Source organism: Myodes glareolus, chromosome 1 (assembly GCF_982192425.1).
Source record: "Myodes glareolus chromosome 1, mMyoGla1.1, whole genome shotgun sequence".
NCBI lineage: Eukaryota > Metazoa > Chordata > Mammalia > Rodentia > Cricetidae > Myodes > Myodes glareolus.
In genome coordinates, this window is record NC_142026.1 from 32,969,070 (window position 1) to 32,989,758 (window position 20,689).

At 49.5% G+C, this 20,689-nt stretch overlaps 1 protein-coding gene across 37 annotated transcripts in view; it reads left to right on the top strand.

Moving 5' to 3' along the window:
- Positions 1 to 8,059: 8,059 nt before the first annotated feature.
- Positions 8,060 to 20,689, top strand: part of Lrrfip1 (LRR binding FLII interacting protein 1) — a 128,059-nt gene continuing 115,429 nt past the window's right edge. For 8 of the 37 annotated variants that reach the window (XM_048441813.3, XM_048441812.3, XM_085696646.2 and 5 more), the window contains exon 1: positions 8,071 to 8,207. In XM_048441813.3, the coding sequence (XP_048297770.3) occupies positions 8,112 to 8,207 (96 nt within the window). In that variant the 5' untranslated portion in view covers positions 8,071 to 8,111. Of the gene's footprint in view, positions 8,208 to 20,689 lie in introns of all 37 variants that reach the window. The other 29 variants (XM_087905435.1, XM_085696604.2, XM_048441811.3 and 26 more) reach the window with 10 other exon arrangements.

Here is a 20,689-nt window from a genome sequence, read left to right on the forward strand (position 1 = left end):
CACAGGTTAAACACACTGAGCACATGGTAGGAAAGCAGAATGCACAGTCTTAGGTGATGTTCAGGCGTATTATGAGTTTGACTGCAAGATCTGGCAAGCATTCCGTCTTTGAAGGCAGGAGATATTTTCAGATCAATCTACTCCCACAAGATCTCCTCAATGATTCTACCTTGCCTTTGATCATACTCCACTGTGAGGGAAACCTTCTGCAGCAAAGAACCTTCACGACCTTCCCTCTACTCTGAGTCGATCTAAATGTGATAAATCGTAGCACGTTTTATTAACCGTGCTTTGTCTAGAGACGGTACTACAAAAAATTCAACTTGAACATGCCACACAAATGAGTGACAGCTGTTTTTCTTCTACCAAAAGATTCATCTATTTTTATTTTTTGTGAATGGATGTTTTGCCTGCATGTATGTAAGTATGTGCACATGTTTGCAAGTGTCCAGGGAAACCGAAAGAGGACATCAGATCTCCTGAAACTGGAGATACAGACAGTTGTGATCCCCACCATGTGGATACTAGGGGCAGGAACCCGGGCCTTTTGCAAGAGAGGCAGTGTTCTTAACTGCTGAACCATCTCTGCAGCGCCGGGAGCTATTTTTTCCGTTCCGCTCTTAAAATAGATTGGATGCTGGTGTGGAATGCTTCACCTCGGACCTTCCCCTAAGTTAGGCTGAGTGAAGCCAGGCAGAGCAAGGCTCTCAATGTGGTTGCGTTGTCAGCACTATCTTAATGTGGGGAAATTTCCAGTGATTTTCTCACCAAAAAAAAAAAAAAGTCCCCAGGGCATTATTCAGCGAACAAAAAACTTGATGAAATGTTTGCGCTATTTTAAAATGGCCAAATCAAGGACATGACGTGCTTTCAAAGTCACTGCCAAAAATACGAGAAGCATCTTCCAGACCCAGAAAAGAGAGTTGAAACATCTGTGCTCAGTTTCCATTGTGGAAGAAGAGGCTTGTGTGACTGATAAGGGTGGTGCTTTATTGTATAAATACTGGGATGCTCTGGGCACAGTTTCCCTGATGACAGGTAGCCAGAAACCTCAGAGGAATGGTGGGTTTGTATCCAGATGTGCAGATGTGTGTGAATGCTCTAAGGATGCAGAGGAGCTAACCCACATAATCCGTGGATGTGTGCATGTGTGCAGGGATCCGTGCATGTGTGGTACCCCCTGGGATTAGTAGCAAAACAGCCCTGCTAGAACCCATCATTGTTGCCTGCGTTACTGTGTTTGTTGTTACTGAAGAGGACCAACTATGTAGTCTGCATCGCCCTTGTCTATTCACCTGTCACTGGGCAGTGAGTTGTTCTCAACTTCTGGCTGCTGAGAATCAAACTTCCGCAAACATTCTAGTGTGTGTCTTTGGTGACATAGTGTCATCGGTCTTAGATAAATTCTTAGGAGTAGAATAGCTGCATCCTATGGCACATTATGTGGAATAGTACTGTCAACCTGAGAGGACCTAGAACACAAACCACTGGGCATGTCTGTAAGAGAGATTTAGATCCGGTTCATTAAGATGGGAAGGTCCACCCTAAACATGGGGGGCTCTGTTCCAGAGACTGGAGCAACAACAATCCTCTCTCTCTCTCTCTCTCTCTCTCTCTCTCTCTCTCTCTCTCTCTCTTTCTCTCTCTCTCTCTCACCCCCCCTCCTTGCTGACTACCAGCTGCCTCCCACCCCCGCTTTTGTGTCTTTCCCTGCTCTAATGGACTGCATCCCTAGAACCGTGAACCCAAATAAATCCTTCCTCACTTAAGTAGCTCTTGTTGGATATATTGTCATGAGAGAAAAGTAATTAACAGATTGTGTTTCTAAGTAACTTCCAGCAGCATTCTAAAGAGATTGCCTGGTTTATGCCCACCTCGGCTCAGCATCCTCACATTTGGGCTTGTCGGTCTTTTTGATGTAGACATTCTAATGGGAGCCTGGTACTAGCTTCTTATTTTCCACCTCCCTAAAAACAATACTGCCTGTGGTGGTTTGAATGAAAATGGCCACCGCAGGGAGCGGCCCTATTAGGAAGTGTGGCATTGTTGGAGGAAGTGTGTCACTATGGCGGCAGGCTTTGAGGTCTGCTATGCTCAAACCACACCTAGCATCTCAGATCACTTCTTGTTACCCGAGGGATCAAGAGGTAGGCTATCAGCTCCTTCTCCAGCACCATGTCTGCCTGCATGCTGCCATGTCCCACAGGATGATAATGGACTGAACTGAACTATACGCCACCCAGCTAAATGCTTTCCTTTATAAGAGTTTCTGTGGTCATGGTGTCTCTTCACAGCAACAGAAACCCTAAGACAGAAGGTAACACTCCAGGTGACAACTTCCACCCATATGGATTCCCAGTGGCTCCAGCCCCTGTTCTTCATTGAATTCTCACAGCATCTCTGGGGAAAATGCATTGACCACTATGGGAGTCTGAATCCCTAGAACCCACTCTTCTTTATTTACATTTCTTAATGTATCATTCTGTTTAGGTAAGCTTATTGATCATTCCTCAATTCTACTAGTTCTTTCTTCTATATTGTCCAGACTCTTAATAATACTATTCCAGATATTTCTGTTAAAATGTATTTTTCTGGGGCTGGGTGGTAGCTCAGTGGTTAAGAGTGCTTGCTATTCTTTTAGAGGACTAACATCAGGTGGTTCACAACTGTATCTCCAGGGGACCCAACACCCTCTCCTGCTCTCCATAGGCACCTACACTCACTTGACATACACTCATACAAGCACAGATTTAAGTGTCTCATGAGGAACTGTAACTTACATGTGTCCCACCATGTCTTGGCATGTTCACGTTCAGAATTCCCAAGTCTCTTCTACATTCCCCACCTTCATTCTTTATACCCACAGCCCTCATGGTTATGTTTTTGCTGCTTCTCTGCTAATCCCAACATCTAATCAATTTTCCCAATTGACTGTGAATCTCTTTCTCGTCTAGTAATTCCTTAGGATCGTGTATGATGCTGGCATCATTTTGCAGATTCTGGATTCTGTTGTCTTCTTGAGTGCCTTCAGCAGTAAGTTAACGTTGCACGGCCCTGACCGTCACCTTGGTCCTATCAAGACTTGGCTCTAGGTCTTGTCACGGGATGTCTCTTTGAGTTTTCTCGTCACACTTTGTAGCTACAACATGGCCTCCCCATTAAGAAGTGGTTGGGATTTCAGTGAGAGCTTGAGATGTCTACCGGGTGCAACAGTCAGCAGTCTTGTTGCTATAGCAAAATACCCAAGAGAAGCCACTTGCTGAGAAGAAAGGTTTCTTTGGGCTCGTGGTGTTAGAAATTGCAAATGATAGTTGTTTGGCTCCGTTGGTTTAGAGCCTGTGCCTAGGCAACACATATTGCTGAGACAGGACTGCGCCCCTCATGGTAGTCAAAGCAAAGAGACAAGAAGGGTCCAGAGTCCCACTATGCTCTTCATGTGGGAACATGGACCAATGACCTAACATCCTCCCATCAGGTCCAACTTCTAAGGGTTCCACCCCCTCTGTTGCAGTTTGCTGTGATAAAACACTGACCAGAACAACTTAGAGGAGGAGAGTGTTTCTCTCATCTCACAGCTCCCAGGTCAGAGTCATCACTGAGGGAAGTCAGGGCAGGAACACGAAGGCAGAAACTGACACAGAAACCATGGAGGGATGCTTCTTACTGACTTGCTCTCTATCACTTGCTCATCCTGCTTTCTTATACCATCCAGGACCACCTGCCCAGGGGTGACACCACCCACAGCAGGCTGAGTCCTCCCCCATCAACCACTAATCAAGAAAATACCCCCATGAACATGCCCACAGGTCAATCTGATAGAGGCAATTCCTCAACTGTGGTTCTTTCTTCCCAGACAACAAAGTTGACAAAAACTAACCAGAGCGATTGCCTCAGTGGTGCCAGTGACTGTTGGGTGAGCGTTCAAAACACCTTTGGGAGGCAGTTCCAAATCACAACCCCAGGTCCTGGTAGCCCTGCTGGACCCAAGCTGGTGTCTTTACTCCCTAATACTAAGCAGTTGCAAACAACCTCTGCTCAGCTCTTTCAGGGTTCTAGCTGTCACATTCTTCTAGTTTTCATGGAGAGTCAACTACACATGTACAGTTCGGGATCTCTGGACATTTAACATCTCACAACTTGCTTCTTCATGGTTCCCATTTCTTTGATTTTTCCCATTGGTTTTGTAGCCCCAGACTCTGACATGTAACTCTTTGATCCATCCTCTTGAAACTTGTTCCTTTAAAAAAAAAAAAAAAAAGATTTACTTTATTTTATGTGTATGAGTGTTTTGCCTGCATGTACATATGCACACGCATCATGTTCATTCCTGATGCCTAAGGAGGTCAAAAGAGAGCACTGGATCCCCTGGAACTGGAGTCGTAAATGGTTATGAGCCTCCATGTGGGTACTGGGAACTGAATCCAGGTCCTCCGCAAAAACCGTCAATGCACTTATCTGCTGAGGCATCTTTCCAGCCCCTCAAGTACATTTTCCAAACACTCATGGATCCACAACCCTGAGCAAGGCTCTTGGGGGAATAAAGAGGCAAGCTTGGTCCTACGCCTCAGGAAGCCACCTAAGAGAGCCACACACGAAAGCTCTAAGGATGACAGGCAGCGTGTTTACCAGGTACAGAGTCCTTCCTTTAATCAGAGCCCAGGAAGAGGAGGAGGAGGAAGAGGAAGAGAGGGAGAAGAAGAGGAGGAGGGGTGGAAGGGAAGAAAGACGATGTTCTGAGGAGTCAGCTCTGTGCAGAACTGCCACCTCACAGTGCTCCTCCCAGACACACGCGTGGCACATCCAAGCATCACACCCTCCCACGCTGTCTCCGTGTTTCTAGAAAATTCCTGAACTAGGTAGCACTTGGGAGTGTGAGATTCCACAGGAATAACACTTTAAATAGCGTTGAGAATTTCAGCACTCTGACTAGTCACAAGTTAGCAACACAGTTACACCTACTGGGCCCCTTCAGAGCTGCTATGGCAGCCACAGAGATGCCGTTCTGAAGATCCAAGTGGGCAGCTTGATGGGAAAGGGCTTTTAGAACAGAACGGACGGCATTGGTCTCAGTGACATACCAATGGCCACTGCGGGGCCTCACAATATAACCCACTGAAGAGCACGTGCTCCTTTCCTGCCCTGTAAGGGGAACTCAGAAGCTTGCACCAGATTCTTGTGTCTGAAGCACAGCACCCTTACACAGTCCATTCTGGCTATTAATAGGAGTTCTAGCATTTTCTTTCTGAACCCCCTGTAGTTGTTTTGTGCAATCCACTCAGGAAACCAACCACACCAGCGATCTAGAGGGGAGGATTCTAACTGAGCTTGGATTGATTATGGTGGAGTGCAGATGGGGTAGGGAAACTGATCAGAGGCGAAGGAAAAAAAACAAGTTTAGGCATCTGATGGGGTTGGGGAGGGGAGAGAAAGAGCCCAAGACAACTGCTAAGTATTTCCTCCAGCAAAGCTGCTGGAAATGGTGGTCCACAGGTATCTAAGATGGCGGGGTCAGGGTGAGCTAAACCACTTTACTCTTTTGGAAATATGTGTGTAAGCCATTGAAAGAAGCAAATGAAAGTGGGTGGTGGGTCAAAGCCACACACCCCTGGCAGGACAGAGACAGAATCTGCTGTCAGTGCCACCAGTGGCCATAAATTTGACCCATGTTCTACTGCGAGAGGCTTTGCTCCATTACGCCAGCCATCCCTGGAAGGAGCTGTAGCTCCCCCTGACTCTTTCCCCTATAGTCCAAGAGAGATCTTTCTATCCTTTGCTGGTGGAGGATGGTAGAGGAGGCAGGGATAGGACCACATGACGACTCAGTGCACCCAGCTTAATCCCTGTGAGCTAACCTCTCCCTCAGAAGTCCTGAGTCCTCACACAGACTGGAGCAGACCTTGTAACTTCCAAGGTTTACCCAGGGAACAAAGAGACCCAGGTTGGGAAACTGGATAGGGTTCAGCTATACATTGGTCTTTGTGAGGGCTGCCCTGGTCCCCTTCACTCTTTCCCTGGATCCTTTCTACAAAGGTGGCATTTGTATTTGAGGAGGAATCAGAGGTCTTGAAGATGAGCATAGTGGCCCCGGACATCCTTAGATCTTTGGGGTGTCTTCTCTCACGGCTCTGAACCAATCTCCTGATGCTATTGTGGGGGACAGGAGAGCACTGCTGGGAGAAGGTTGCTCTCAGAATAAAAGGACCAGACTCCTGGGGTACCAGGTGGGCCGGGCTGGGGATCTAAGGTAGAGGGAATGGTCTTAGTTATCAGGTAGGCTTCTCCCAGAAGGAAGATGCTGGGATTTGGAACTGGCTTTGGGTAATGAGCACCCAGCATTTCCTTCGCCTTGAGAGGGCAGCAGGTTTGTGTTCTTTATGGTTGTGTCTAAGAAACTGGCCAAGCAGTTGACAGACTGCAGGTGCAGAGCAGGGGTACATGAAGGAACAGGTTGGCAGGACACCTCCTTCGCCCACATGGGTTCACCTCAATGCCCCTCTGCTAGGGAGATGATGAGCCACCCCCAACTGGCCTGGGCAAAGAAAGATAATGCCTGTGACTTCTAGCAGGATTGCATCACTAAGGAGTATGGGGTCCCACATGGTACAAAGATGGCATAGGCAACTTGGCCAACAGGTCTCTCCCCTGTGCCTACAGTGTGCCAAGCAGTGCACCTGCTGAGGCTACTCATATCCCCAGCAATGTAACCAGAATCCCTCACTCCTCACATGTCACTCCAATCCCCATCTTTTCCCTGGCATATGCTTCCAAGAGCTTCCCTGCCACTGAGGGGTCTGCTTCTTGTCCCCTTCGGTTTCCACATGATGTTTCTAATGCTCACACCCTGTGGTCATACAGCTCGAGTGGGAAACACATTAGAAAGTTAACCATGCTGATCCCAGAGGGGACAAGGCTGCCACCAGTGACTTCTGAAGGTTAGTCCTTTTTTTCTGGGCCATCCTCCCTGCTGTCCTCCCCCAAGTCCAACCACCTTGAATTTCACCCAAACTTCGGAGATGCCAATGCCTTTCCCAGCCTGAACTTTTACCGGTGCCCTGTCTAGTTAAAAAAAAAAAAAAACCAACAACAACAACAACAAAAACCAAAACAGTCCATGGAGCGCCAACGGAGACAAGACAGGGCAGAAGAGCTTGATTCACCTTGCCTAGCCCCCGGGGCAGCCTTCTGTTCTCCCTAGTGGTGCCCATAGAGAGGTTCAGAGCTTAAGTTTGCACTGGAAACGGGGAAGATGCCTGGACCTTTCTCAGAAGCTGGAGACGCACTAGTCAAGTGGCCAGTCAGGGGGCAGACAGCAGGCGATGTGAGCAGAAAGACAGACAGGAAGAGAGCCCTATACTACTGCATACTCTCAAGGGACGGATCAGAGAGCCCTGAGTGCTGGGAGGTCACTAGTACCTGGGCTGATCCCGGAGCAAGACTCTCACTCCCTGGGGATAAACTTTTATCTCAACTGGCTGAAATAAGGGTGCCAAAACCTGGTCCTATCCCTCAGTGCCAAATCTTCCGGGTCATCCAATCCTCTGAAAGTTTTTGTATGACCCCAGCAGAGGTTACCACTCAGCTCCCTCTGTTCCAACCATGATATGCGTCATGCCTGTTCCAAGCAGTTTGCTTTCCACAGCTCACGCCCCTGATCACCACCATCAGTCCTTGGTCTCACCGTATCCCTCATGCCCAGATCTGTGTTCTGGTATTCCAATAAATACATCGCCTCCACAGTTTGTTACTTCTAGGTCCCTGCCCGCCCCTATGAGGGAGGATCTTTTGTGGGTCTCTGCTACTTTTAATATTGTCTGCCTCCTCTGCCTTAGCTCTGAGTGCCCCCTGCCCCGTCACCCGCGTCTCTGTCCCCCAGCTTTCTTGCCCCCACCGCTTCAGCGTCTCCATCACCATCCTGCGTCTCTGCGTCCCAACTCGCGGTCTCCAGGGTACCCGCATATCCCAGTGGTCCTGGACCCGGCCTCCCGCGTCCCCCCGCGTCCCCAGCCCCGCGCCGCTGACGCCATGACGCCGCGGCGGAGCGAGGGGCGGAGCAGGCGGGCGGGTGAGCGCGGCTCCGAGACCGGTCCCGCAGCAGCTGTGCACCGCGGCCGATGGACATGGGTACGCAGGGATCGGGGCGCAAGCGGCTCCCCAACAGGGAGCGGCTGACAGCAGAGGACGACGCTCTGAACCAGATAGCGCGCGAGGTGAGCGAGGCGCGGTCACAGCTGTCAGTGTCCCTCGTGGTCCCCAGCCGTCCTTAGCGGTCCCCAGTGGCCGCGCTCTGGGCCCGGCCCCATGGGGCAAAAGCGCTGGGCCCCGTCTCTCATCTAAGGCCTGCGGTCTCCTCCGCGCCCGCCTCAAGCCAGTGGCGCTGCTGCCCTCAACCCCAGCCCCTGGTCCTTGTGGGCCGCTAGTCCCGGGGACTGGCTGAACCGGGCCACCAGGGGCTCAAGGTAGCAGGGTCCCAGTTCAGTGGGGACCCAGTGCCCTCCCTATTGTACCGGGAAAGGAGGTTAGACCGACCCTGCTGACCAGTGGCGGCCCCAGAAGCCACATGGCCTTGCTGAAATGGCCCCAGTTGGTTGGTGACCATTGCCACCATAGGGATCGGCTTGGGGGTAACTTCGGGGTCCCGTGTCTAGAACACCCTGAAAGCAAACCACGGAATGATTGGAGGCTTGGTAAAGTTTCCTGGACAGTTTATTACAACGGCAAACCCGTTTTTTAATGAACTTCTCATGTGGCAAAGGAGGGCACATGGGTGTGCGTGTCTGCACAAACGCCCCGTTTTCTCCCACAAAGATGCAACCTTCAGGCTGCAACAGCATGCGTGACACGTGGAAAGACTAGAACAAACTGGTGGCAGCATCTCTGGGGGAGGGGCCGACTGGTTAAGACAAAGGGTGGACAAAGGAATTGGAGAAATTTTTATGCCTTTCTGTTCCTTTTGGGTTGAGTGTCCTGTGCACACACTGACTTTAAAAAAAAAAAGTCAGTGCAGGTGAAATCCGGGCTCCTCCCATCTCTTCTGCTCAGGTTGTGATGGAGAGTTAGCCCACATATTAGTTCCACGTGGAAAAACTTCCCAACAATTTAGGCTACTATTATATTGGACTGGTAGTGGCTGGGATCTGCCCAGGACTGGCTCTTCCACTTGGTAATTTGGAATACCTGACTTCATTTTTACTGGCATGTGGATCCGTGTTTGCAGATTGCTGAGCTGAGAAATGGTTTTCTCTGTACAAGACAGGAGAGGGCTTTTCAACAAACTCCTATCCATCCCCTGAAGCCCACTGTACAAACTCTATCCTCTGTGAGGCTTTTTGACACTTAGCTCTCCCTTGTCACCCTAGGCATAGGTCCCTGCTGTACCTGGTGCAGTTGGCAGGATGTGCTGAACTTGCAGTTGGTTACCTGTAGAAAGTAATCAGTATCTTACACCAAGGGCTCATTAGACAGGTGGACAGTAGGTGATTAATGATGTTGGTTACAGAACCTTTGACTGTAGTTAAATTCCTGGTTACAACAGTCTCTTATATGGGCATGTGACCACACAGCACACAAGTGTTCCTCGGAGGGCCAGAGTGCCCCACAAATCCCCGTGATGGCAGGACAAAGGAATGAGAAGATTGGGAGTCCCGTAAGCCAGTCTCTTATCGGCTAGTTGTTATAAAAATAGATTGGAAGCAGGAGCCAGGGAATGGTTCTGCCTTGCATCCAGGAGCCGCGGTCAGCAGTTATAAAGACAGGCAGGAGTCAGACCTGAACTTCCAGAAAGGACGGACCACTCTGTACTAACTGTGCTGGTCTAGAAAAACTGTGCTCCCCAGCCCCCTCTCAACCCTGTTTTCATCTCTGAAGGAGGGACAGACTTTCCTGGGAGTCACAAAGGAACAGCGGGCAAAGTATATCCAACCGACTCGGGAAATGAATGCAGCCCCCACAGACCCCAAACCTCCAGTGAATGCCAGCCACATATGTGGCCCTAGTGGCAGTCCTTGTGGCAGTCATTGAAGAGATTGCAGGGAGCAGGTGATGCTGTCTGCTCTGCAATTGAATTCTGTTGCCCAACTGTGAAATTAAATCAGTATTCGGATGACAACTATCTATTCCCTCAGTTTTTAAGCATTCTTCTGAACATTAGCCAAATGGTCTCAGGTTTGGAACTCTTTAATCCACGATATGTTAACCCACCACCTGTCCCAACACACCAGAGTTAGGAGGGGAAATTGGCAAGGATTTGGGTCGAAAATGAGTCTGGCAAGGTGAGGAGAATTCTCTTGTGAGCCTAGCACCAAGGAGTCTAAGCTGGGAAGATCCAGAATTGGAGGCCAGTGTGGGCTACATAGTGAGACTCTATCTACCGGTTGGGATCTGTAGATCCACAGTGCCCAGAGAAGACACGATCTGATCGGAAGGGCGTGGAAGGGCCGGAGAGTTCAGAATGAGAGGGAATTCCAGCTTGCATATCAGAAGCTGCTTCCTGGAGGAAATGGCATTTTGAGTTCTTGAAGGATGTGTCTGTCTACCAGCCAGATGGTTTGGCTGCTAGGACAAAAACCCTGACCACTTGACCTAGACAAGGGACGCATACCAGTAGTGTACAAAAATCTCAGGGGAGGCAGGATTCCCCTCCTGCCCCTACTTGTGTCTCAACATTGCAGGCTCCTGCATGCTGACCCCATCCACAGGCAGAAGTGCTGTGCGGGAGTTCACTGGCCTCAGGCTTGACAAAAGGGATCATCCCAGGTTGTCCCCCTGAACTGTGCTGTTTCCTCTGCCTGCTTCTCTTCAGAGAGCTAGAAGCAGAGGTTCTCTAGAGGCGAGGCTCTGCTGCTCCAAATTCCAAGACCACAGATTGCTGTCTTCCTGTGAAGTCCCTGTGGCAAAAGGAGACAGGACTACCCATGTCTGCCCTGGAGCTGCGGAGGGCCAGCTTGCCTTGAATTCTTTAGGACATTGTACAGGACTAGATGGTGGTGGGGTAGTTATGAAATTGGCAGGGGGTGGGTTGCCTTCAGGAAGACAAGTGGAGATTCTGGGTCAAGGTCATCAGGAGGCCTGAGCCATAGGGTCAGGGGACCCACCCAGTGGAGTGGAATAGGAGTTCAGTTCTCTTGGGGGTCTGAAGTTTTCTGCAAAAGAGGAGAGCCTTTTAATGCCCCCTTCACAGCCTGCCTCATCTCTCCGTGTACACAGGTCCTAGCTGGCTCTAACCCAGCAACTAGACAGGTTGTCATTTAATATGCCTCTGGCACATCAGCATTGATTGGATCATCATTGGGAGGGAGAATTCTAACATTATGCTGGGGAAAGGGGGCTGCCAGCACTCCTCAGACATTAAGACATGACCTGCTTTCTGTCAGAAGCGTGGGAAGGCTGGGAGTGCCAGGTTTCACACCTGGGCAGAGGTACTTCTGAAGTTCTCAGATGGTAAATCTCAAGGCCAAGTCTCCCATCCTCCCACATGGGACCTTCTGCCAGGGACTTTGGGAGTGCCTGGATTTCCCCTTCAGCACGTGGCCCCAGGCTGTTCGGTGTCCTCTTCAGGCCTTTCCTGCCACAGCCACAGCAGCTGACTTCATCTGAGTTGTCTGTCATGAGCTGAGGGAGGCATCTTCTTGGGTGGTGAGTTGGTCCCTCCCTCTGTGGCCCACAAGGGATGCCTTTCCTCATTCAACAGGGCAGGGCAGGAAAGGGGAGGACAGTCCATAACTGTCCCTGAAGCCTCTTGTCCAAGGAATCCACTCTAAGTGAATCCTCCTGGCATGTGGTCCAGGAGCACTGAATGTGAAAAGCTCAGAGCCAACCCCCAACTTCCCCTTCACTGGAGCAAAGCTTCTGGCGTGTGGCAGGAGAGGTCCCCCACTCCCAGCAGAGCAGGCCATTAGTAGCACACATGCGTGAGAACAGAGAATGCCACTCTCCCATTCTGGTGACTTTCTGCTGTGGGCTCACAGCAAGATCAGGCTGGCGGTATGTGTGTATGCACACCGATGAGCCCATGCGCCATCCTGCTTACCTCTAGGGCTCTTGCAGGAAACCACAAGCAGCCACATGCTTGCCGTAGGTTCTTCTTCTGGGGAACCTGGTGTGAGCACCACATCTGTACTGGGCAATCCTATGAAGATAGTCCTTCCACGTGCTCTCGCCTTATCATCCTCCCAAGTAGGCCTCGGAACTCAGCCCTGAAGTGAGCCTACCTCTGCGCCTTCTCAAACCTCGAGGCCGTTGAGATTGTGTTGGGTGTGCTCATGGGGTTAGCCCATTTGAGACCCTTTCTCTCCGCTGCCTTTAGCATCAAGCTTTCTTGGATTGAGGGGTCTGGGAGGAATTCAGCTACCATGACATACTCCTGGCCTCTGTCATAGTCCCCAGGCCCCATCTCCCACTGTGACAGCACAGTAAGGCCAGCTACCGCCTGAATGTGACAAAAAAAGAAGAGGTCCTTTGTACTACCCAGCCCTTTTCCTAGAGCCATCAACTTTGTGCCTTTGTTTCCCAAGACGGGTCAACTGATTCAAACCTAGTGGACACTGGCTGGCTGTGCCATCCATGGTGGCTAGTGCTTCACAGTCAGGGAGTGACGGTACCCCACCTTCCGTAGGGTGGGGAAACATGGTTCAATGTGAAGAACTTCCCCACCTCAAATACTAATGAAGCCACCCTGGGTGGCTTCCTAAGAGAGACATTGCTCTGGGGGACAATGCCGTCATCGGTGAGGTCTTATGAATGGCAGAACAGGAGTCCCTGGCCCTGTGAGCTTTCACTGTTGGTGTGATTGCCAAGAGATGGAGGAGGGCCGGAGAGGATGCAGAGCCTTGGCTGGACAGCCCTGCTGTCTCTAGTGGCCTCTGGGCCCCACCCACAGCTATTTCTATCGGAGCCAGCTGTCTCTTCCTCCATCTGTGGAGTCTGGGTGATTCCAGGCTCCATGCTCAGGGTGGGGATTTTTCTGTGAAAGGATGAAGAGACTAGGGTGGATGATGGAGACCACGGCCCCAGACTGTAGTCAAGTTTGTCACCTGTAGATCCCATCAGAGTGTGGGGCACAAAAGGAAGAAGCGGGGAGCACAATGAGCCAGCGTTCTCAGGAGTTTGATCCCACAAGTGGGCTGAGTCCCATCAGAAAAGTAGAATGTTTGATGCCTCATCCAATACTTCATTGCGGAAGACAGCCTACTGTCTGGCCAGCTTCACACGTGTCTGGGACAGCTGTCCCCAACTGACCTGTGAGCCCTTAGTGTAGGCTTTTATGAGGCAGATACTGCCTTCCTATGTCCCAGGCCTTCTTTTCTCACTCTTAACAGCTGTAAAAATTTCATTTTTATTCTAGCAAACTAATGTGTGATTTTAAGCTATCCATGTTCTCAGGTCGTGATCCACACAGTTCTTTTAATCATTTTTAAAATATAGGTTTTTTATTAAAAATGTATGTATTTGTGCATATTTGTGTGAGTTTATGTGAGTCATATGCATATAGGAAGCCAGAAAGGATTAGATCCCCTGGAACTGGAATTCCGGGCAGTTGCGAACCACCATAGAGGGTGCTGTGAACCAAACCCAGGTCCTTTACAAAAGGCTGAGCTATCTCTCTGTTTCCAGAGCTGTCCTTTTAATACGTGTCAGGCCCTGACCCTTTCCCGGTGGAAACTCTCCTGTGGCTTCTTACCTCACAGTGTGCGTTGGTTTGAAAGCATGAATAATCAACTCAGAGTCACCAGTGCTGCCTCGGCATCACAGTGGGGACAGAAATCACAGCACTGCCCCTTGGTGTCATTCAACCCAAGCCAGTCCAGGTTTCTGTTCTCTTTGCGCCCTCCATGTCTTCTGTTCTCCCTGACTGCCTGTTGTAAGAGCCTGAATCTGGGCCTGTGTCTGTGTCTAGGTGACTCACAGAGGACCCTGCTCTGTCTTTTATTGAACAGCACAGAAAGCATCCCATGGGGGAGGAATGAGGGACACTTCACAGAAGTCTCTAGCTGAGTTTACCAGGAATTGAGCCACAGACCCCCACTAACAGACAGTATCACCAACAGAATTATTTATCAAGCAATATATATTAATGTGTGCTACATTAATGGTGGATATTCAGCTTCTAAGATTCTTTCCAACCTATATATTCTGGTTTTTAGCAATGGTTATCATAGTGCACACATTGCTATGGGTCAGGGGCATGGAAGAATACATAATTTAGGGTGACAGGTTTGCATTCATTGGCTTTGGTTGTGACGGCTGATGGCATGGGAAACCCAAGGCAAGTAAGGCTGATCATTACGTTGTTTTCTAAAAGGTAGGTTAAACGGACAAGCGGAGCACAGAGCAGGATAGCAGTCTTGAGTCTTACATGACCTCGGGATATGTGTACTGAGTGGTTTTGTGTGTCAACTTGGCACAAGCTAGAGTCATCAGAAGAAGGAACCTTCGCTGAGAAATGCCTCCTTGAGATCCAGCTGTAAGGTAATTTCTCATTTAGCGATCAGTGGAGGACAGTTCAGACCATGGTGGGTGGTGCCATCTCTGGGTTGATGGTCCTGGGTTCTATAACAGGCTGAACAAGTAAGTCATGGGGGCGGGGAGCAAGCCGGAAAGCAGTGCCCCTCTATGGTCTCTTCATCAGCTCCTGCCTCAAGGAAACTACCCTGGTTGAGTTCCTGTCCTGACTTCCTTCAGCAATGAACAGCGATGCTGAAGTGTAAGCCAAACAAACCCGTTCCTCCTCTGCTGGCCCCAAACTGGCAGAGATCTGCCTGCCTCTGCCTCCCAAGTGCCACCACCAGCCAGCTCAAGGTATACTATTCATTGGCTGTGAGGTCCAGCAAAAGTTCCAGTTTCTAGACTATAGGAGCTATTTTCACAAATACTGCATTGCCACAGCCCTGTAAAAGACAAATATTTAAAAGGACCTGTAAGTCCCTAAATGCCCTGGTGAGTATCATCATTTTCCCAAATATTATGAGTGTAAATAGATAGTCTATTATTAAAATGATACTTAGAGAAATACTCAGCCAGGTGGTGGTAGCACATGCCTTTAATCTCAGCACTTGGGAGGCAGAGGCAGGCAGATTTCTATGAGTTCAAGGTCAGCCTGGTCTACAGGGTAAGTTCAAGGGTATCCAGGGCTATATCTACACAGAGAAACCCTGTCTCAAAAAAAAATATTCTGTTGATTTATCAAGTTTAGATGTTGTCTGTTGGCTTTCTGGGTTGAAGAATCCGAGTGAGTATCCACAGACCCAAATCAGGCCTCTCTGCATCCCTCTACCTCCTCATCCTGTATTTCCATGTTGTGGGTTAAATAGCATGCTCACTGGTGCAATGACAGGTGGTTAAGGGTATGGGCACGAGAGTCGGGTTTCATGGGTTCAAGTCTGTCCTCTAGTCATGGTCAAAAGCAAATTACATAAGCCCCTGGGCCTCCCCATACATACGGTAAGGAAATATAGTAGTCCACTTCCCATGAGGTGGGCCAATGAGAGATGTCATGTAAAGATCTCAGAACAACGGTCAAGTGCACACAGCCAGCGTTCAGGCAATGCCAGTGGAAGTGACTGTGCTGCCTCCTACAAATCACTGTGGCTGTGGGGACAACTCACACAGCTTGCTGGTTTTCCTAGAGTTGTTTCAATTGCTCACCTGTCCATGTATCTGATCTGTAATTCTTCAGTCTTAACAGGACTCTTTATGCCCCATTTTGTAATATAATTAGACAAGTCAGATCATCATGTCTTTCCACTTATTACCCACAACCATCCAGTCGGGTCTGGGTGCCCCAGGCTTTGCCCACTCCAGTACCCACTCCCCTTGGTGTCTGGATGCCCCAGCTTTGCCCACCCCAGTACCCACTCATCTCTGGGTCTGGGTGCCCCAGGCTTTGCCCACCCCAGTACCCACTCCCCTTGGGGTCTGGGTGCCCCAGGCTTTGCCCACCCCAGTACTCACTCATCTCCGGGTCTGGGTGCCCAGGTTTTGCTCACCCCAGTACTCACTCATCTCCGGGTCTGGGTGCCCAGGCTTTGCTCACCCCAGTACTCACTCATCTCTGGGTCTGGGTGCCCAGGCTTTGCTCACCCCAGTACCCACTCCCCTTCGGGTCTGAGTGTCCCAGGCTTTGCCCACCCCAGTACCCACTCCCCTTCGGGTCTGAGTGTCCCAGGCTTTGCCCACCCCAGTACCCACTCCCCTTTTACAGCCCTGAAGGATCCTTTTGCCCTTTCAGGTGGAGGGGTTGAGTCCCTGTTTCCTGGATTGTACATTATCTTTCTTGGATCAAAACTTGTCTTGTTGGAACACATCCATTTCAGTTGCCTTCTGAACAAGAATACCTTTTCCAAATATTTACACATCTAAAAAAGCCTTCTTCTACCCTCCCACTTGATTGATAGTTTGGTTATATATAGAGATCTGGGTTAAAAATAAGGTTATAAAGAATGTCAAAGATTTCTCTGTGTCCTTTGAAGCGGTGCCCAGTTGATATTGTTGGTTGAGAAGAGCCCTGTGCGGGAGAAGGTGGCCTTCCGTCTTCTGTGGGGGGAAGACGACCATTTGCCGGCATCTGCTTGAAGAAATGCTGGCAAAGCCCCAGCCGAGGGGTGTGGGAAGTAGTGTTGGCAGGTCTGCCAAGGACTTGCCTGTGTTACCTAATAACTCAGCAAATCAATGTGGAAAAGTAAAATTAAAAGCGAACTTCTACCGTCCTTTCAATATTTCTTCCTGGTTTATTCTAGCATTTGGGGGTTGTTCTGAGAATGTCAGTGCTGTCCATGGTTTCGGTGCTGTAATCTGCTTTTATTCTCTGGATCTGGAGGCGGTCACTGTGTTCTTAGCATCCTGGGCTCTTCTCATATGTATTGAACATGACTGGCTTCATTCAGTCTGGAAATGGTGGCTCTCCAGTTCTGAGGTTTCTGGGTGTCCCCGTCCCCCCAGCTCTCCTCTCTCTTCTAGGCAATGCCTATTGTCTGCACAGATCTCCCCTTTTCCCCCTACACTTCTGTCTTTTGTTAGATTATTCTGGGAGAATAGTCAAAGAAATCTACTCCTACCAAATATGCCTAAACTATATTTAATTTTAATTTCTGGAAGCTTCCCTCCTGCTCCTCATCCTCTTTCTTCTATGTGATTCTTCCTTTTGGAACTTGTTTTATTATGTATTTATTTTTATTTATCCCATTATGTAGCTCTGAGTGGCCTGTGACTTGCTGTGTGGATCTGCCTTGAACTCACAGAGAACCGCTTGCCTTTGCCTCCCAAGTGAGGGGATTAAAGGTCTGTGCCACTATGCTTGCATCACATTTATTTTATACATGTGTGCACACATGCGCAGGAGTGTACACGCCATGGTGCATGGATGGAGGTCAAAGGGTAACTTGTCAGAGTCACTTCTCTCCTTCCACCACGTGAGTTCTGGGGGTGACACTCCGGTTGTCAGTCTTGGAACAAGAATCTTTAGCCACTGATCCATCTAGCTAGCCCTCTTTTTCTTTTTAATCTGTCTGTCTATCTGTCTTCCACACACACACACACAAACACACACACACATGTTCAGAGCCTCACTATGTAATCTAGGCTGGTCTTGAGCTCACTATCCTCCTGCAACACAGATAAATTGCTCATTAGTTTGCGTTTGCCAATAGAAAAATAAAATGCCAAATTGGGTGAGAGATCAGAGTTTTACAAAAACCTAAGATTTTTGAGCTGGATGATGGGGACACATGCAGCCCTTGAAAAGTAAAAGCAGGAGGATTGCTGCAAGTTCAAGGCCAGCTTGGGTTACATAGCAAGTAACAGGATGACCATGGCTATCTATCAAAACCTTGTCAAAAGAAGAAAGAAATAAAGAGAGCGAGAGAGAAGGAGAAAGAAAGGAAAATTAAAGAAAGAAAGAAGAGGGACATTGAGGAGAGGAGAGAAGGGGAGGGGAGGGGAGGAGAGGGGAAGGGAGAGGGGAGGGGAGAGGAGGGGAGAGGAGAGGAGAGGAGAGGAGAGGAGAGGAGAGGAGAGGAGAGGAGAGGAGAGGAGAGGAGAGGAGAGGAGAGGAGATAAATGGAAAAGGGGAAAACCCAACAACAACAACAAAAAATTTTTCTGACTTCAGGCATCAAGAATCTTTCGTTCATTCATTCGTTTGTTAAGTTCCCTAGGACCTGAGATACACCTTACATAAAACAAGCACCTGGGGAATTGGGTAGGCAGAATGTGATCTGGTCTTGGCCGTGGATAAACTCTCAGGTCAGCAGCATGCGAGAGCCAGGAACAGTCAGCATCGTTCTGGGCTCTGTCAGGACCTCTGCTCCGTTCTCGGTGTGATTCACATAGCAGCGCTGACCCTGTTAATATGAACAACACCAGGGGCTCACACACTGTCCGTTCTGCTTTTCATCCCTGTTCATGCTGCACTGCCACCCTTGTCCTGGATTTCTTTTATTCTTCTTTTGGTTTTGGTTTTGGTTTTGAATATAGGGCTTCTCTGTGTAGCCTTGGCTGTCCTGGAACTCAATCTGTAGACCAGGCTGTCCTCAAACTCATAGAGATCTTCCTGCCTCTGCCTCCCAAGTGCTGGGACTAAAGTTGTGCACCACCACCACCCGGTGGTTTCTTTTATTCTTACTTTCTACCTTCTTCTATGGCATCCCTCAGACATCTGGAAAGAAATGGGAATATCTAGACTGACAGTCCTGGAAGTGGGGTTCCCATGTAGACTGAGTAGGGAACATGGCCATCCCGTGTACCCCGAGATGCTTCTCACTGCCTCTGGAACATGAGCTGGCTGTCAGGGCACCCTGGCCTGTGGGACATCCTGTTGTGGGGAGAATTGTCTGTGTCTCTGCAAAGTATCATAAGAGCCACCATCCTTGTGGTCCCTGTTGAGCACTTGTAGTGTGCCCGTGCAGCTGAGGACCTTCATTCTGAATCGTTTTAAAACTAACTGAAGTAGTTACACAGGTAGCAGCCACTGTGTTGGTATAGGCCATAGCTCTAGAGCAGTGGTTTATCCTTTATGGCGCTCTATTATAATAGGCACATCCCATAATTTGAAATCCCAATTGAGTTTTCTCAAGCCATGCATCACTCATGGTCTGGCACTGCAGTGGAGAGGAATGATGATGCAGGTGAAGGGGTAGCCTGCGGTGGCACTTTGCCTGAAGCATGCCTGTGGGGAGGGCCCAGCAGCCTTCATCGGTTCCCTTTGTCTGTGAAAGAGGAATGGTACTGCCAGGGTAGTGGTGGTCTATGTGATGTATGTGTGTGATAAGTGGTAGACGATGTCTTGTGGCCTTTAGCAGGTGGACAGTTCCTGCCTGCAAGTGGCTCAGGGAGAGCATCAGGAGGCCTTGGTGCTTCGAGTCCAGTAGGGATGTAGCCAGGGATTCAGGCTCAGGGCTGACAAGGCTTCCTCCGAAGTGAAGGGGTAGGGTGGGGTGAGGAGCGAGAGGACAGAGAGGAAGGATGGGAGAGAGATTACAAGGAAGATAACCTCTGACCAGGAAGAGAGATGCAGGTGGCATAAAGGACTGGTTAATGAACTCACGGTGAAGATGCTAATGACTGTGGCGTTGCTTGCTTGTGATGGAGTATCACTACGTCACCCAGGCTGCGGGATGACCTTGAACTCAAGATCTTCTTGCTTCGGAATGCTGGGATTACAGGCATGCACCACTGCTCTGGCTTCGTCGCTGTGATTTAACTGTACACACACACACACACACACACATATGCAGTTATACACACACACACAGTTAGTATCCACACGCCTACCGACTTCCCTGGCTCAGAGTATGGAAGCTGGGGATGCTATGAGTTGGATATGAAAATGAGGCTGATATTTTGAAGGGGTTGGTCCTTGGCTGATGGTGGTATTTTGAACGGTTCTAGAAACTTTAGGAGATGGCGCCTAGCTGAAGGAATAAACCAATGAGATGTGTTTCCAGAGACTGTATTTTGTCTGAGGGCCTTCCTCTGTCTTTCATTCTCTGTTAGTGGCCTGCCATGAGGTTGGATGCCTTGGTCACACGGTCCCACCACCATAGTCTTCGACCTCACCACGACCCAGGATCAACAGCTTCAAGGCCGATGGACTGAGTCCCTTAGGTTGTGTGTGTCAGGCGTCTCGTCTTAGTGACAAAAGATGAGATATTGTTCTTTGCACAAAGGACCCCTGTGTTTAGCGTCACTTTTGTCTCTTGGTTCTCAATTCAAGTCAGCAGGAGGATGCCCGCAGGCTTTCCTAGTGCTCCATCCTTTCATAACCTAGGCAAGTGCCTGTCTTGGGTGACCTCCTGAAGACCTGGCCCTGCAGGCTGGACCGTTCACAGCTGTTTATCTTTGGGCTTACCTGACCTCTGAGAAGCGACTAAATTACCTCCCTATTTTTAACCCATGCCTCTAGCCAGCCAGAGTGGTTGCCACATGGGTTGAGATGAGGTGATGGCCTTCCACCTTGCTTCAGTTTTCCATATCTTCTTTCATACTTTCATTTTGGTTGGGGGTTCCTCAGCCTGGATGCTATTGGCTTTGGGGACCCGGTGATACCATAGAAGGCTCAACAACATCCCTAGTTTCTGATCAGCAGATGCCAGTAACTCCCACCTCCTTGGTGGGGAGGAGGGAACATGTTTCCAGACATTGTCAGATGGCTCCTGGGGAGAAGAACACTGATTTAGGCGTTGCGCCACCCCCCACTCCC